This window comes from Corythoichthys intestinalis, chromosome 7, assembly GCF_030265065.1.
Source record: "Corythoichthys intestinalis isolate RoL2023-P3 chromosome 7, ASM3026506v1, whole genome shotgun sequence".
Classification (NCBI taxonomy): Eukaryota; Metazoa; Chordata; class Actinopteri; order Syngnathiformes; family Syngnathidae; genus Corythoichthys; species Corythoichthys intestinalis.
In genome coordinates this window covers 49721454-49738976 of record NC_080401.1, presented here as the reverse complement: position 1 = coordinate 49738976, position 17523 = coordinate 49721454, and the positions used below count along the sequence as shown (strand labels likewise).

At 41.7% G+C, this 17523-nt stretch overlaps 1 protein-coding gene across 2 annotated transcripts; it reads left to right on the top strand.

The window, feature by feature from the left end:
* Window positions 1-2499: 2499 nt before the first annotated feature.
* LOC130918764 (cytochrome P450 2J2-like) lies at window positions 2500-16750 on the top strand. 2 transcript variants are annotated; one of them, XM_057840774.1, is made up of 10 exons: window positions 2500-2733; window positions 5669-5831; window positions 11055-11204; window positions 11274-11434; window positions 11504-11680; window positions 11761-11902; window positions 11977-12164; window positions 15718-15859; window positions 15981-16179; window positions 16327-16748. In XM_057840774.1, exons 1-9 carry the CDS (start codon window positions 2551-2553, stop codon window positions 16154-16156), a joined length of 1482 nt encoding a protein of 493 aa, XP_057696757.1. In that variant the 5' UTR covers window positions 2500-2550; the 3' UTR covers window positions 16157-16179; window positions 16327-16748. The 2 variants fall into 2 exon arrangements, with proteins under 2 accessions (XP_057696757.1, XP_057696758.1); XM_057840775.1 differs by lacking the exon at window positions 2500-2733 and adding an exon at window positions 4346-5089 and having other exon boundaries at window positions 16327-16750.
* Window positions 16751-17523: the final 773 nt, after the last annotated feature.

Here is a 17523-nt window from a genome sequence, read left to right as displayed (position 1 = left end):
TCGAACTAAGCTCCGAACCTTGGGGGACCGAGCCTTCGCCGCTGCTGCTCCCTCACTCTGGAACTCACTCCCAAAACCCATCAGGAACTCGGACTCATTACAAAACTTCAAATCACTCCTAAAAACCCACCTGTTCAAACTAGCTTTTCCCACCTCTTAATTCTTAATTCTGTCTTTGTGTTATGTTATGTAAAGCGTCTTTGAGTGTCCAAAAAAGCGCTATATAAGTTTGAGGTATTATTATTATTATTATTATTATTATTATTATTAATTGTCAACATGGGTAAACCTCAACCATGAGAGACAGAATGTGGAAAAAAAAAAAAAACAGAAAATCACATTATTTGATTTTTAAAGAATGAATTTGCAAATCATGGTGGAAAATAAGTATTTAGTCAATACCAAAAGTTCATCTCAATACTTTTTTATGTACCCTTTGTTGGCAATAATGGAAGCCAAACGTTTTCTGTAACTCTTCACAAGCTTTTCACACACTGTTGCTGGTATTTTGGCCCGTTCCTCCATGCAGATCTCCTCTAGAGCAGTGATGTTTCGGGGCTGTCGTTGGGCAACACGGACTTTCAACTCCTTCCACAGATTTTCTATGGGGTTGAGATCTGGAGACTGGCTAGGCCACTCCAGGACCTTGAAATGCTTCTTACAAAGGCACTCCTTTGTTGCCCTGGCTGTGTGTTTGGGATCATTGTCATGCTGAAAGACCCAGCCACGTCTCATCTTCAATGCCCTTGCTGATGGAAGGAGATTTTCATTCAAAATCTCTCGATACATGGCCCCATTCATTCTTTCCTTTACACAGATCAGTCGTCCTGGTCCCTTTGCAGAAAAACAGCCCCAAAGCATGATGTTTCCACCCCCATGCTTCACAGTGGGTATGGTGTTCTTCGGATGCAATTCTTTCTCCTCCAAACACGAGAGCCGGTGTTTCTACCAAAAATTTCTTATTTTGGTTTCATCTGACCATAACACATTCTCCCAGTCCTCTTCTGGCGCATTGTGTTACTGATTGTAGCCTTTGTTACTCTGGTCCCAGCTCTCTGTAGGTCATTCACTAGTTCCCCCCGTGTGGTTCTGGGATTTTTGCTCACCGTTCTTGTTATCATTTTGACGCCACGGAATGAGATCTTGCATGGAGCCCCAGATCGAGGGAGATTATCAGTGGTCTTGTATGTCTTCCATTTTCTAATAAATGCTCCCACAGTTGATTTCTTTACACCAAGCATTTTACCTATTGCAGATTAAGTCTTCCCAGCCAGGTGCAGGTCTACAATTTTGTCTCTGGTGTCCTTCGACAGCTCTTTGGTCATGGCCATAGTGGAGTTTGGAGTGTGACTGACTGAAGTTGTAGACAGGTGTCTTTTATACCGATAATGAGTTAATACAGGTAACGAGTGGAGCCTTGGTAGACCTCGTTAGAAGTCAGACCTCTTTGACAGCCAGAAATCTTGCTTGTTTGTAGGTGACCAAATACTTATTTTCCACTCTAATTTGCAAATAAATTATTTAAAAATCAAACAATATGATTTTCTTTTTTTTTCTTTTTCCACATTCTGTCTCATAGTTGAGGTTTACCCAAGGTGACAATTACAGGCCTCTCTAATCTTTTCAAGTAGGAGAACTTGCACAATTGGTGGTTGACTAAATACTTATTTGCCCCACTGTATATACATGCATATATCTTAATATTTTGAAACAAAATACTGCATTTGCTTATTATCATTATTATTATCATTATTATTATTCATTCATTTTCCATGGCGATTTATTTTTATTTATTTATTAATCTAAAAAAAAAAAAACGCGAAAGACTGAGGGCGCAAAGTTTGAAGCGCGTAGTAGATATAGTAGTACGAACTATACTTTTCATCAAAGCGTCAATTTAACATTCAAAGACAACTTTGGTTTTTAAGAAACAATTGTTGAGTAAAATTTCCAAACCCACACACAAGGAGCAGGCTAACAACAGAAGAAATAAATAGGCAATCAAAACACACAGGGAATCACATAAAGGCCAGAGGGGGTAAAAAAAAAATCCTAAACCTAAATCCTAAAAAAAAAAAAAAAAAAAACTGTTCTGATAATGCTTCAAATGATAGTTGTTTGTTAAACAGTCCTGCCTGTTACTGACTAATCATTCCAATTTCCTTATATAACTTGCTTTGATAACTTTGTTCAGAGATTGACCTTTCCACAATAAATTTCTACATATAGTGTCTTCATTAAGTTGCGTTTAACTATTTATGCTTCTGCCATGAATTTGCATTATTCATTACTTTTATGACTCGACAATCTTTCACATCAAGACACGGCCCAAAAGTTCACCTGACCTCTACTGCAATTTAGGTAATCATTACTGGAATATTGTCGTGCTTTCAAATGCATGCAGTTGTGTGTTTGAAAAACTCCCTGCAGCGGTAAAATGACCTAACCTGTTCTCTTGGTCAGCATATTACGCAACGTTTCCTCTTCCCTTCAAAATAACCGAGGCAGAGACCACGTCGTTGGCCAGATTGAAGCAGTCTGAGCTGGATTATGATTTTTCAAACGCTTTTTGAGTGTCTGGACATAAGCAGTTGGCTGCTGTTTGGATTCCTGGCACTGCTGCTGACGGACGTAGTGCGAAACTGGCGACCTGGAACTTTTCCACCAGGACCGTTGGCCTTACCTTTTCTTGGAAATGTCTTTGCCGGAATGGATCATAAATCCATAGAGAGAGTGAGAGCAATAATAACACCGTTAATTGCTGAAAGCATTGGTGTCTAAGTGGTGGTAATCATGCTCATCGACCTAATGTTGTTCTTTAAAATGAAATACCATTTTTATAGATGAAAGATCGATTACAAAAATAAGCTGTTAATGACTGTTTTTTTTCCTTTTTATTTATTTATTCATTTATTTTTTAATAAATATGCTTTTAATAAAATGTTATAAATAAGTAGAGTTTACCGTTTTAGTTTTTAAAATTAAAAAATACAAAATAAATAAAATAAGAAATAATTACTATAATGTTTAAAATATATATATATAAAAGAAGAAAAAAAACCATATATAAATATCAAGTGCATAGGTTTGCATCGGGACAGTTGGGACATAACACTACCAACTTTTCAGGATGCTCAAATTGTCCCCACCAACTTTTAAACAACCTTATATGCATTATATAATACAGTGCCCTCTATAATTATTGGCACCCCTGGTTAAGATGTGTTTTTTAGCTTCTAATAATTTTTTTAAAAATTCAAATAATATGGGACCTTAATGGAAAAAAAGAGAAAAATCCAACCTTCAATACAAGTGCATTCATTCAGTGGGGAAAAAAATCCCACATACAGAAAAATTATTTTACATCAAATAATGTGTGTCACAATTATTACACCCCTGGTGTTAATACTTTGTACAACCCCCTTTTGCCAACAAAACAAGGTCTGGGGACTGAGATGGCCATGGGAGGAGCTTGATTTTGTGTCTGATGAACCATTTCTTGGTCCCACACAAAAATACACACGGTCCCAGGCTTCAACTGGGACCGTGTGCTTTGGTCAGATGACACAAAAAAATACACACGGTCCCAGGCTTCAACTGGGACCATGTGCTTTGGTCAGATGAGACCAAGATTGAGCTTTTTGGCAACAAACACTCTAAGTGGGTCTGGCGTGCAACGAAAGATGCGCATGCTGAAAAGCACCTCATACCCACTGTGAAGTATGGGGGTGGGTCAGTGATGCTGTGGGGCTGTTTCGCTTCCAAAGGCCCTGGGAACCTTGTTAGGGTGCATGGCATCATGAATGATTTGAAATACCAGGACATTTTGAATCATAATCTGTTGCCCTCTGCCCGAAAGCTGAAGATGGGTCGTCACTGGGTCTTTCAGCAAGACAATGACCCTAAACATATGGCCAAATCTACACAGAAATGGTTCACCAGGCACAAAATCAAGCTCCTCCCATGGCCATCTCAGTCCCCAGACCTTGTTTTGTTGGCAAAAGGGGGTTGTACAAAGTATTAACACCAGGGGTTCTAATAATTGTGACACACATTATTTGATGTCAAATAATTTTTTCTTTATGCGGGATTTTTTCCCCACTGAATGAATGCACTTGTATTGAAGGTTGGATTTTTCTCTTTTTTTCCATTAAGGTGCCATATAATTTAATTTAAAAAATTATTAGAAGCTAAAAAACACATCTTTTTCAGGGGTGCCAATAATTATGGAGGGCACTGTATTTAGTGAATTATCTTCATTATGTTCAAAATTCAGTTGCTGAATGTGGCGGTCCATTTTTACCCCCTTCAAACGCACGTTTGATTGGCTGATGACCTCACACACCCCCGACACACACATGCACGCTCACACTCACACAGCCCCGACAGAAATACATGTTGACAACATGCTATCTCCTCCGCCTCCCTTCAAAAATGTGAGAAAGTTTTTTTCGGCCAGCAGCAGCCACTGTAAGTACTATAAAAAGACGCCAATGTTGTGGAGGTGGGAAACACACCACTAACTTTGCTACTGAATGTCCGACCTGCATCAGAGTTAGCATAACATTAAACTGTGTGAACTTGCAAACCTGCAAAACTCGAGTATACACAAGTGGTTTCACAAAACTGCTTTAAGTAACTATTACGTTATGGAGTTAAATGAAAGTGCCTCAATGATTTAGGTAAGACAATAAACTACTTGAACAAGTTAAGCAATTCCTATTCAAACCTTTTACATGCAAAATGGGTAACCACACTCAAAAAAATGAAACATAGTATTTACGATAAGAGGATGACTCACGAAGGAGTCATTTCATCACCCATGGAGGAGTCCTGGAAACCTCCCTGGAGTTCTAGACATGTCCCACCGACGGGAGGCCCCTGGGACGACCCAGGACATGCTGGAGAGACTGTCTCTCAGCTGGCTTGGGAACGCCTTGGGACCCCGCTGGAGGAGCTGGTTGAAGTGGCTGGGGATAGGAACGTCTGGACTTCCCTGTTAAAGCTGCTGCCCCCGCAACCCGACCCCAGAGCAAGCGGAAGATGATGGATGGATGGATGGATGGATAGTGTAGCCCAAAATAGCAGAGTAAGAGTAGCGTTTCTCCTTCACAAATCTACTCAAGTAAAAAGTATGGCTTAGTAAAACAACTCTTAGAAGTACATTTTCCTCAAAATGTTACTCAAGTAAATGTAACGGAGTAAATGTAACGTGTTACTACCCACCACTGCTAGTAAAACTACATAGATTAATGCAACATAGAGTAGCAACGCAAAGTAGAGCAACGCAACGTATAATCAAGTAAGTAAGTAGTAATGCTACTTAGAAAAGAGTAGAAAATGCAACACAGACTTCTATAATAATGTAAATTATTAGTCGTCCAATGGACTGTGTACCAATGAGCTTCCCAGTCTCTGGTGTTTGCCCAGGTCACTTTTGTTTGTACACTATATATAGTTCCTGTTTTCCCCTGACCTCCAATCCATCGCAACACATTGGCTGCCAATGACAGCGCTAGACGTCAAATTCATATGAAATGGGAGGGAGGGCAGTGAATGAACGTGTACTAGCGACAAACTCATTCAAAGAGTTTGAATTTTGTTTTAAGTGCCATATAACTGGATGTCGATCATCTTCATTGGAACTGAAAGAGTGTTTTTTGTTTAGCTGGCAAAGGACTATGGCCCCGTGTACAGCTTGAGGCAAGGCAGCGACAGGGTTGTGTTCGTTTCGGGGTACCGCATGGTGAAAGAGGCCCTCGTCAACCAACTGGACAGCTTCGTGGACCGGCCCAAAATGCCGCTCTTTGATGACATTTTTCAGGGCGCCGGTGAGTGACCCAATTCAATGAGAATTGGCTTACAGTTTTTCTAGCGAGTGAGCTTCATTCTTACAGCTTCTTCTAAAGCAATTCTGTAATTGATTTGCTCCTCTTTTGGACAGATTTTCAGTTCTTCTGTAAAATAAATTGATAAAATTTGTTTTTAGATTTCAAATAAATGTAGTCAAGCCCCTGTAGTAGCAAAGCAAGCTTTTTTTTTACTATTTGGACAGCGATCCCCCCCCCCCCCCCCCCCAAACTGTTCATTTTCTACTTCCTATGTGAATGATTGACATATATTTGGATCAATAAGGTAGTCCAATTCACAAAGCAAAAGCTAGTCAATTCTGTGCCAGCTTGGCATTGCCACACATATTTAGCAACGTATCAGCTTATACCCGCAGAAACCAGGTTTTTATTAAAGAAAGTAAACATTTTCCTTGTTTTCATCCATTTTTTTGTTGAACAGTAGGTACAGCTCAAAAGAATAACTTTGTTGGGAAAGTCTCTCACTTCTATCGTAAACAACCGTTTAATTGTGTTACAAATCTGCACACATTCTTGCTATTTAATGCAGCCTGAAAATACTAAACCTTCGCAACATATTGTTTTCAGGTCAAGATTGATCAGACTTTTAAGTTTTGGTGTGTTAAAAGCACCAATGATTTTTGGATAGTCTATATACTCAAACTTGAAAACAGGTAAATATTGACCTGAACACAATACAAGGGTTAGAAATGATCCATCACTCACGTAGCCTTTGCTGCAGGGGTTACATGAAGGGGGGGGGGGTCATACAATAGTAGGGTTGCGTGACTCAAAAGACTTTTTGAAGACACAGTACTATGGCTGCCACTCGGGCAGCCACAGTAGTAGGGCGGTTGGTGGGTCCCAGACTTTTTTCTATGGCGTAACCATAGTCAGAGTTTGCCTATAGACCCCACTCACCAACGTCACAGAATGACGTGTCGATGTATCCGGCCGCCATATTGTCCGTCATTGTTTATCCGTATTATCAATGGTTTCAATTTGTCGTGCAATTTATAGTGCAATTCATGGAAGCCCCGGTGCTTTCAGACGCTGTAAACTCATTGGATGCGTTGCATAAAAGGCGTTATGTGGAAAAGCTTCAGTCTATCCATTTGCCCAATCCATATTTGATGCCTAAATCGATATTTTTCGACCCGCTGTCTTCGCTGTCTCTGCCTGACATCTGCTACCCTGATATCTACAACTATCTTGTCCACAGAAACTCAGCCTATTCTCACGAAACTTTGAAAAACTTTAAGAGCAGCACTCTAAGCAACATTACCCCGTGTAACCCTTTACTTCCAATTTTCTAAAACGGCGACAATCAATTAAAAAAAAAAGTTGACTGCGATGGCCGACGCTTCAAGGATAGGTGGATATTGGCCTATTTCTTCAATAAAATAGGCAACAACTGTTTCTGCCTCATTTGCAAACAGACAGTCGCTGTTTTCAAATAGTTCGATGTGACGCGATATTACCAAACAAGGCACGCTGACATATACAACATTACAGGGAAGATACGCAGCGAGAAATTATAGCAACTTGAAGATAGTTTAATTTCACAGCAGCAGTATTTCGCAAGAACCCGAGTGTCGAAAGAGAACGCCACAAAGGTGAGATTGTTGAAATTATGAATTTAAAAAATAATAATAAAGCAAATGTGACACACAGAAGGGCTTGCTAAAATTTGTTTAAATATATTGTTCTACGTAAATCAGTCAAGGTAGCCCCCCACATTTTTACCACACCAAATCTGGCCCCCTTTGCAAAAAGTTTGGACACCCGTTTAACTGATGATCCGGAGACGAGGCCAGCTTCTTTCACTTGGTACCAGCTAAATATTATTCAAAAAAATAATGATGGCAGAAGAAATAAACATCTTGAATTTGAAACTGTATGTTGTCGGCGATTAGCCTCGCATTGATCTTAATTGTGGTTGTCAGCCCAAAACCCTCTAAATATATATTAAATGCATCTTACCAGATATAAAATGACTACTACATAATCTGTGGTGATCGTTTGGTGCCCAGTTTTCTCGTCGAATTGCAGCAGTCCATCTCGCTCTCCTATCCGGGTCTCTCAGAATACGGTAGAACTTCAAGTCTCTCCGTCTATCTTCTCTGTTACAACAACCAACCGCCACACCATTTTGATTATTAATGTTAACGAGCAGAAAAACACGCCATAATAGGAGGAATTTACGTAGCGGTAATCCGTAAACACGACGAGTTGACGGACAATATGGCGCGGAGGCGTGGTTGTGACGTCATGTGAGTAGGGTCTATTGGGGCAGGGGGGGGCCACAATATGTTGATTACCCCGAAACGCAGTGTCACCAATAAAATAATTTACAAGATACAAGAATATTTATAATAATAAGTTGAAAATTAGCATTTTTTTTTGCTTCCCCATCATTCTTGAGGGGAATTCTAAAATCAGGCTGCTTAGGCTATACTTTTCGCCAAGATCGTCATCCATTGAATACGTTACGCCTGCTGGTGTCGTGCCAATGTAGTTACCCAAGTCTGGGTGGAGCCACTGCACTGCACCGATTTGCTTAATTTCCGTGTTTTGGTGATGTAGTTATCTACAAGGTTTTAAAACATGGCACATCCATCAAAAAAAAAAAAAAAAAAAAAAAGTTTTTTTCTGGCGTATACCGTAACATACAGATTGAACGTTAAAAAATGGCAATGTTTCACTGTTTTACTCGTAGGATGACCCATAACTATTCTTACTGTAATTCAAGTCCTGTATGGAGTATCTCCAGTTTAGGAAACGTTGATGCCTAAAAATATGTAACTGTGGTTCTTTTCTGGCTTCAATTAATTGTTTAAGTCGACAACCCTCATAACTAATGTGTGTGTGTGTTCGCTCCCGCGGCCAAGGAGACAATTTTTGACAGGGGTAACTACATTGGCAAGACACCAGTGGTGGCTCTGTTGTACAATTAGCGTCTTTGGTGGGGCAAATTAAAACTCTGCTCCCCATTTTGACGGTGGTCTCTGGCGTTTCATGGTCCACATTTATAATCCTTGGTTCTTGCTCAGTAGTTGTTGTCGCTTTTGAAAGCTTAGGCTTGAAAAAAATCATGTACTGTATATCCATCTTGCCTTTTCGGTCCTTGGGTGGTTTTGGCTTAGCAAAGCAAATGACCGTCTAAGGTGCTAGTCACATAATCTGTTTGAAAAATGATTTTGACCCATTATAAAAATATCTATTTTGTTCATTTCATTCATTTTTGTTTTTTATTTCATTGCTTTACAACTTTTATAGACAATGCTTTACCTGAAAATTCTTAATTTTAAAATCGTATATTTTATAGGAAAGTCAATTACATGCAATGACACTTTTCGGCCACCAGGGGGCGCCTGGCCCACCCACCCCTGAAAATCTCTCTGCCTGGGATGCTGGCCACGGGACAGGGGCGGGTCTGGCTCCAATCTCAGCGCTCTCCTGCTTCCACTTTCCCCTCTCTTTTCTGCCTGGGTATCCTCCCTGCGCTCCGTTGCGGGTCGCTTGCTGGGTGCCGGTGAGTTAGCCGGGTATCGCCTGCTCCAGGTGGGGTATCTGTCCTGCCCTGGGCTTAGTGGGCCGTGTCGGTTGGGGAGCTGCAGCGGTGGCTCGTGGGCCGGGTGGGGGGTCGTGGCAGAGCGTGTCTTCTCATCCAATCCCTGAAGGCTGGGTGATGTAGGCACGGATGGTCCGGGGGACCACCACGGAACCCGGGGGCCCCCTTGCTGGTGCTGCAGGAGGAGGGATGGGCTGCGCTGTTGTTTGTGCTTCTTCTGTCTCTCTCGCATTCTCTCTTTTCTTCTGTCCCCCCATAACTCTTTCCTGTTCGCAGCTTCCTCCTAGTAAACAAGGCACGTTGAATGATCATAATGGGAGTATGTCATACCCCCATGTAATACATTAAAACTGCTCCAAACAATCACACACTTAGGCTACGTTCATACTACAGGTCTTAATTCATGAATCCGAATTTTTCGTGTTTTTCCGACTCGAGTGAGGCATTAACTTGACGGTCTGAACGTGACAAGTCGCATAGAACTGGACCATTTCAAATCCGATCTGGGTCACTTTCGTAAGTGGTTCAAATCCGATCTGGGCCACATTTTTCCAGACTGTCGCGGTGGTCTGTACTGTCCAGTCTCTCGGAATTCATGCAGCAATTATGTAATCAGAAAGCGAGAGAGACGCTACGGTAGCGGAGCAGCTGTGCGTTATTAGCGCCTAGCTTGGCTTGAACACGGCTTTTTTGGAAGGGTCGGACTTGACAACAGTCATAAAAAAAATAAAAATGGGTTGAGGATAATCCTGAGAATGATCGGTTTTCTGTCTGCTCCATATAAGCAATATTTCAACATTGCTTACACGGCCGAGAGTCGGGGCAAACTGCCCGTATGTGTGTGTGACATGCACGGACAGTGCGAGCATGCTATCGATCCATATACTTTGAATATAAGCCTAAACTGGGATTATTTATGTCTGTTATTTGTGTCCTCTTTTTAAAAAGCAAAATATGATATCACTGGAATGACGGATGACAGCCAGCATGTGTGGTCATTTGTTTTGATACTTCTGCGCATGCGGGTCGTCTTGCTCAGCGCGTGTCGGACTGCGAATTAGTGCGCATGCGTAATACTTGAATGGTATCAATGGACAAAGGCAGTCTGAACAGGCACGCCAAAAAAACAGATATGACAAAAAATCGGATTTGTGCATTAAGACCTGTAGTATGAACCTAGCCTTAGATTCCCATTCTCCGTGTCAAGCAGCTGAACAGGACAGGTTAAAAAAAAAAAAAGGAAGACACTCTACTGAGGCCAGTTTTGGCCTCCCGCACTGTTTACCTTCAACGTCAGCTCAACATACTGTGTCGTTGGCCACAGCGAAACTTTTAGTTAGTTAGATATAAAGTTCTGACCTCAAGAGAGGGACTCCCTGGAATCTTGCTTTGAGGAGAGTGGTTCAATCACTGGTGTTGCACACTTGAGACAGGTCTTGGTCTGGTCAGACACTTGATTTCCGAAAGACATAGTCTTGTTCTTGACTCTCAAAAGTCTTAATCTTAGACTTTGTTTCAGTGATTCCAGACTTTAGGCAAGTCATGGTCAGGGTCTTAGCCGTGGTCTTGAGTACAACACAATCAAACTCGATCAGGGGGACACTGGTGCATATCTGTTGAAATTGTTGCAGGGGTGCTGATGAGTAGTGGTTACCCATGGAAAAAGCACAGAAAGTTTATGGTAAGCCACCTGCGCTACTTTGGAGAAGGCCAGCGTTCTTTGGAGAACTACATCCGAGTAGAATGCGGCTACCTGTGTGAGGCTTTCAAAGAAGAGCAAGGCAAGTCTAGCATTTGGTCCTCAAACTAGCACATCAAGAATACCTGCCATTGAGGCTTTACATTTCCAGGTAAGCCGTTCAACCCTCAATTCACCCTAACAAACGCAGTCAGCAACGTCATCGCCTCGGTGCTGTTTGGACACCGTTTTGAGTACAATGACGGAAACTTCCGAAAGTTTCTTGAGTTGGACAATGAAGCCATCATGCTCATCGGCACTACAATTGCACAGGTGGGTCCATGGCAAGCGTCATCGCAGCAAAATTGATTAACATGAAGTTGGGTTTTACTCCGTCCACAGCTCTACAACGTCTTCCCCTCACTCTTGAAGCATCTGCCGGGTCCGCACCAAACGGTACTTGGCAATTACAAGGAGATTGAGCTCTACCTGATGGGAGAAGTGAAGAAGCACCAAGAGGAGTGGAACCCAGAGCAACCTAGAGACTTCATTGACGTGTACCTTGCTGAGATAGTCAAGGTGGGTCACTCCCAACACAACAGTAGTGGGCTTACAGCTCTTACATGATAGCCTTTAAGTAATTTTCTGTTTTTCTGTAGCTTAAGGAAGATCCCTTGGCCTGCTTCAACATTGAAAATCTGAAAGCATCCATTATAGATCTCTTGGAGGCCGGAACAGAAACGACGACCACTACCTTGCGCTGGGCTATGGTGTACATGATGCACTATCCAGATATCCAAAGTGAGTTAGGACATCACTGTCCAAATTGCGACAGACAATAATTCAACACTAGCGATTCGTCCGGTTCCTCTTAGAGAAGGTCCAGGCGGAGATCGATAACGTGATCGGACAATCTCGCCCACCCGCCTTAGCCGACAGACCAGACATGAACTACACCGAAGCCGTCATCTACGAGACACAGAGGTTCGGCAATATCGTGCCTTTGGGATTACCCAAAATGGCCAGTAAGGAGGCCACACTTGGAGGATACATCATACCAAAGGTAAAAGGAAAAACTGTTAAAAGGAACCTCGGACTTACAGACTTGTAGGCTCTAATAAGCCACAATTGTTCTCTTTTACTAACACGTTTTTAGAAACGCATAAAATATTACCATTGATTCAAAAATCTATAATATTTAGTGCATGTTGCAAACGAGATGCTAGGTGGCTCTTAGGAGAGATAATACCTGACTAGCCGATAGCCTACAAACTACGCCCACATGATGCTACGGTAGATATCACATGTATACTGTATAGAACTAGAGGCGAAATTACAGACACGGCAACATTAGCGCATGTATAGCAAACTAGATGTGAAATGATCAACTTGCCGGCGTTAGTAAACAGCCGCCATCTTAAAGCAGTAGACTTCTCAGGAAGGCTCTGTTGTAGAGAACCTTCCTAGCGAACCTAAGTAACTTTTTATCTAAAATAATACCTAAATCGGCAAAATCTTGACTTGAATCTATCTTAAGATGATGAAACAGTTTTAAAACTTTCACGTCAAAAGGAGACAGAAGGCACTAGTGCAATAACGGGAGCAATTTTAACAACTTTAACTGTTGATTCAGAACAGTAAATGACTTCCAAACATAGCAAAGGTAACTATGTTTTGTTTTGTTTAAAAAAAAAAAAATAAATAAAATAAAAAAAATTTAATGTAAAAAAAAAACATGAAAGAAAACACCAGTTACTTTGCCAAGTAACTAATTACTCTTACATTCAGGTAACCGAGTTACTAACTCAATTACTTTTTGGGAGAAGTAATTTGCAACTTTAATAATTTTTTAAAGTAACATTAGCAACACTGTTAAATACACAGACAAGGTAACGAGACAATGGGGCCCAGGTAGGTGACACAAGAGAAAGCAGATAGGTGGTTACACAAGGAGCAGGCACAACAGGTGAAATCAATGGATAATCACATGACAAGACACACTAGGGCAGGGGTCCCCAACCTTTTTTGCACCACTGACCGGTGTTATTTGGGTCTTTTTTTCACGGACCGGTGTTCTGACAAATTTTGCAACCCATCAAAAATTTCAACAATGCGGTTCTGCGCATGCGCGTAACGTTAAACATAGCCACAAAATGCGCAAATGCAGCGATTCCAAAGTAAACACTACAAACTTTCTTGAAAGAAAGGAATATTAACTTACGTTTGATCCTGGACTTGTAGAAAAGTTCTCCTCAGATACAATGCCTTGCAAAAGTATTCGGCCCCCTTGAACCTTGCAACCTTTCGCCACATTTCAGGCTTCAAACATTAAGATATAAAATTTAAATTTTTTGTCAAGAATCAACAAGTGGGACACAATCGTGAAGTGGAACAAAATTTATTGGATCATTTAAACTTTTTTAACAAATAAAAAACTGAAAAGTGGGGCGTCCAATATTATTCGGCCCCCTTGCGTTAATACTTTGTAGCGCCACCTTTTGCTCCAATTACAGCTGCAAGTCGCTTGGGGTATGTTTCTATCAGTTTTGCACATCGAGAGACTGACATTCTTGCCCATTCTTCCTTGCAAAACAGCTCGAGCTCAGTGAGGTTGGATGGAGAGTGTTTGTGAACAGCAGTCTTCAGCTCTTTCCACAGATTCTCGATTGGATTCAGGTCTGGACTTTGACTTGGCCATTCTAACACCTGGATACGTTTATTTTTTAACCATTCCATTGTAGATTTGGCTTTATGTTTTGGATCATTGTCCTGTTGGAAGATAAATCTCCGTCCCAGTCTCAGGTCTTGTGCAGATACCAACAGGTTTTCTTCCAGAATGTTTCTGTATTTGGCTGCATCCATCTTCCCGTCAATTTTAACCATCTTCCCTGTCCCTGCTGAAGAAAAGCAGGCCCAAACCATGATGCTGCCACCACCATGTTTGACAGTGGGGATGGTGTGTTCAGGGTGATGAGCTGTGTTGCTTTTACGCCAAACATATCGTTTTGCATTGTGGCCAAAAAGTTCAATTTTGGTTTCATCTGACCAGAGCACCTTCTTCCACATGTTTGGTGTGTCTCCCAGGTGGCCTGTGGCAAACTTTAAACGAGACTTTTTATGGATATCTTTGAGAAATGGCTTTCTTCTTGCCACTCTTCCATAAAGGCCAGATTTGTGCAGTGTACGACTGATTGTTGTCCTATGGACAGACTCTCCCACCTCAGCTGTAGATCTCTGCAGTTCATCCAGAGTGATCATGGGCCTCTTGGCTGCATCTCTGATCAGTTTTCTCCTTGTTTGAGAAGAAAGTTTGGAAGGACGGCCGGGTCTTGGTAGATTTGCAGTGGTCTGATGCTCCTTCCATTTCAATATGATGGCTTGCACAGTGCTCCTTGAGATGTTTAAAGCTTGGGAAATCTTTTTGTATCCAAATCCGGCTTTAAACTTCTCCACAACAGTATCTCGGACCTGCCTGGTGTGTTCCTTGGTTTTCACAATGCTCTCTGCACTTTAAACAGAACCCTGAGACTATCACAGAGCAGGTGCATTTATACGGAGACTTGAATACACACAGGTGGATTCTATTTATCATCATCGGTCATTTAGGACAACATTGGATCATTCAGAGATCCTCACTGAACTTCTGGAGTGAGTTTGCTGCACTGAAAGTAAAGGGGCCGAATAATATTGCACGCCCCACTTTTCAGTTTTTTATTTGTTAAAAAAGTTTAAATTATCCAATAAATGTTGTTCCACTTCACGATTGTGTCCCACTTGTTGTTGATTCTTGACAAAAAAATTAAATGTCATATCTTTATGTTTGAAGCCTGAAATGTGGCGAAAGGTTGCAAGATTCAAGGGGGCCGAATACTTTTGCAAGGCAGTGTACATCCTGCCATGTAAGCTGCACAGAACAACTTCACACCACTCTCACCATTAACGACTTCGCCTTGTCGTTAAACATTATTTAAGAAGCCCGCTTCACAAAGATACGATGTTGGAAATTGTAGCAAGCTTTTCAATGCTCTTGTAGCGATGTCAGGATATTCCAGAATGACTTTAATCCAGAACCTCGGTAGAGTTGTTGTCTCAAATGTACGTTTAATAAGGTCGCCGTCATTTGCGATCTCTACAAGTTGATCTTCCTGTGCTCAGACATGCTCGAATCACTCGGTTTATTCACAAACGGGTCACGAATCCACTCCTTCGCATTTCATGGGTCTTCGAGGTTGTAGGCTTGTCAGGTGCCCTTTTCGCCATGAAAATATCTTCAAAGACGTTAAGTTTTCCGGTCATCTTCGCTCGTGTTGGGGCTAATTATTTCCGGGAACAAATGTGCCGCGGCCTAGCAATACGTTATTATCGAGGACAAGTGCACATAGACATATTATATACACAAACAAGATGTACTGCTAGCAGTCCAATCAATGGATTTCTACGACGACCCCTGCACTAGGGCACAAACCTAACACAACTTAACTCAAGGCATGACAGTATCAGGCTTGATACCAAGTTAAGTTAAATTAAATAATTAGCGTAAGTGGCATTGGGAGCCAAAAAATGGTATCGGTGCAACACGAGTCCTAAATACTGTTACCATCATCATCTGGTTGCAGGGTACAGCCATAGTCACCGATCTGGCATCTGTGCTTTTGGACAAAAACGAGTGGGAGACCCCGGACACGTTCAACCCTCAACACTTCCTGGATTCAGAAGGTCATTTCCGTAGGAGAGACGCCTTTCTGCCTTTTTCCGCAGGTTTGCATCAGCCGTCCAGTTCATTTAAACTGGGAGGACTCTAAATGCTCAATTTTCAGTGCCATTGAGCTAAATGAGTGTCATATAAAGCTGTCAAACTCACCATGTCGACTTCTTCCAGGCAAGCGGGCGTGTTTGGGTGAGCAACTGGCGCGCATGGAACTCTTCCTGTTCTTCACGGCGCTCCTGCAACGCTTTACCTTCACTGCCGTACCCGGAGAGATGCCCAGTATGCAGGCAGCTCTGGGTTTCACGCATTCACCCAAAGAGTTTCGCTTCCTCGCTGTACCTCGCTGAACTCACAAAGTTGTTTCCAATTGGTATGATTTAACTCATGTCAAGCATTTCAAATAAAATCATGTGGCAATAATTTATTTGATTTTCATATTTTTATCATTATTAGAAAATGCAATTTCAAGAGAAATTGTTTAACGGTACTTTGCTCTTATTGTCAAAAACTCCCACAGGTCACTTCCTGTTGCTATCCGGGCATGCACCAGTCTTCCTAGCCTGGTGCAGGTCTTCAATTTTGTCTCTGGTGTCCTGCGACAGCTCTTTGGTCTTGGCCATAGTGGAGTTTGGAGTGTGACTGACTGAGATTGTGGACTGTTAAAACAGGTGCATTAATACAGGTAACGAGTGGAGCCTCGTTAGAAGAAGTTAGACCTCTTTGACAGCCAGAAATCTTGTTTGTAGGTGACCAAATACTTATTTTCCACTCTAATTTGGAAATAAATTATTTAAAAATCAAACAATGTGATTTTCTTTTTTTCCTATTGTGTCTCTCATGGTTTAGGTTTACCCATGTTGACAATCACAGGCCTCGCTAATCTTATTAAGTAGGAGAACTTGCACAATTGGTGGTTGACTAAATACTTATTTGCCCCACTGTACAGTAATGGCCAAAAGCATTGGCACCCCTGCAGGTCTGTCAGATAATGCTTCATTTCTCCCAGAAAATGATTGCAATTACAAATGCTTTTGTAGGAATATCTTCATTTGTTTTGCTTGCAATGAAAAAAAAACAAAAACAAAAGACAATGGGAAAAAAATTAAATCATCATTTTACACAAAACTCCAAAAATTGGCCGGACAAAAGTATTGGCACCCTCAGCCTAATACTTGGTAGCACAACCTTCAGACAAAATAACTGGAAGACCCATGACCTCTGAGGGGAGACCCAGCTTTCTCACACTGGGCCCTACATTATGCTGCAAAACTTGTTGGTAGTCTTCAGACTTCATAATGCCACACACACGGTTAAGCAGTCCAGTGCCAGAGGCAGCAAAGCAACCCCGAAACATCAGGGAACCTCTCCCATGTTTGACTGTGGGGACCGTGTTCTTTTCTTTGAACGCCTCATTTTTTCCCCCTGTAAACTCTGTGTTGATGCCTTTTCCCAAAAAGCTCTACTTTGGTCTCATCTGACCAGAGAATAATCTTCCAAAACGTTTTTGGCTTTCTCAGGTAAGTTTTGGCAAACTCCAGCCTGGCTTTTTTATGTCTCTGGGTCAGACGTGGGGTCTTCCTGGGTATCCTACCATAGAGTCCTTTTTCATTCAGACGCTGACGGATAGTACGGGTTGACACTGCTGTACCATCGGAATGCAGGACAGCTTGAACTTGTTCTGATGTTGGTCGAGATTTTTTATCTACCATCTGCA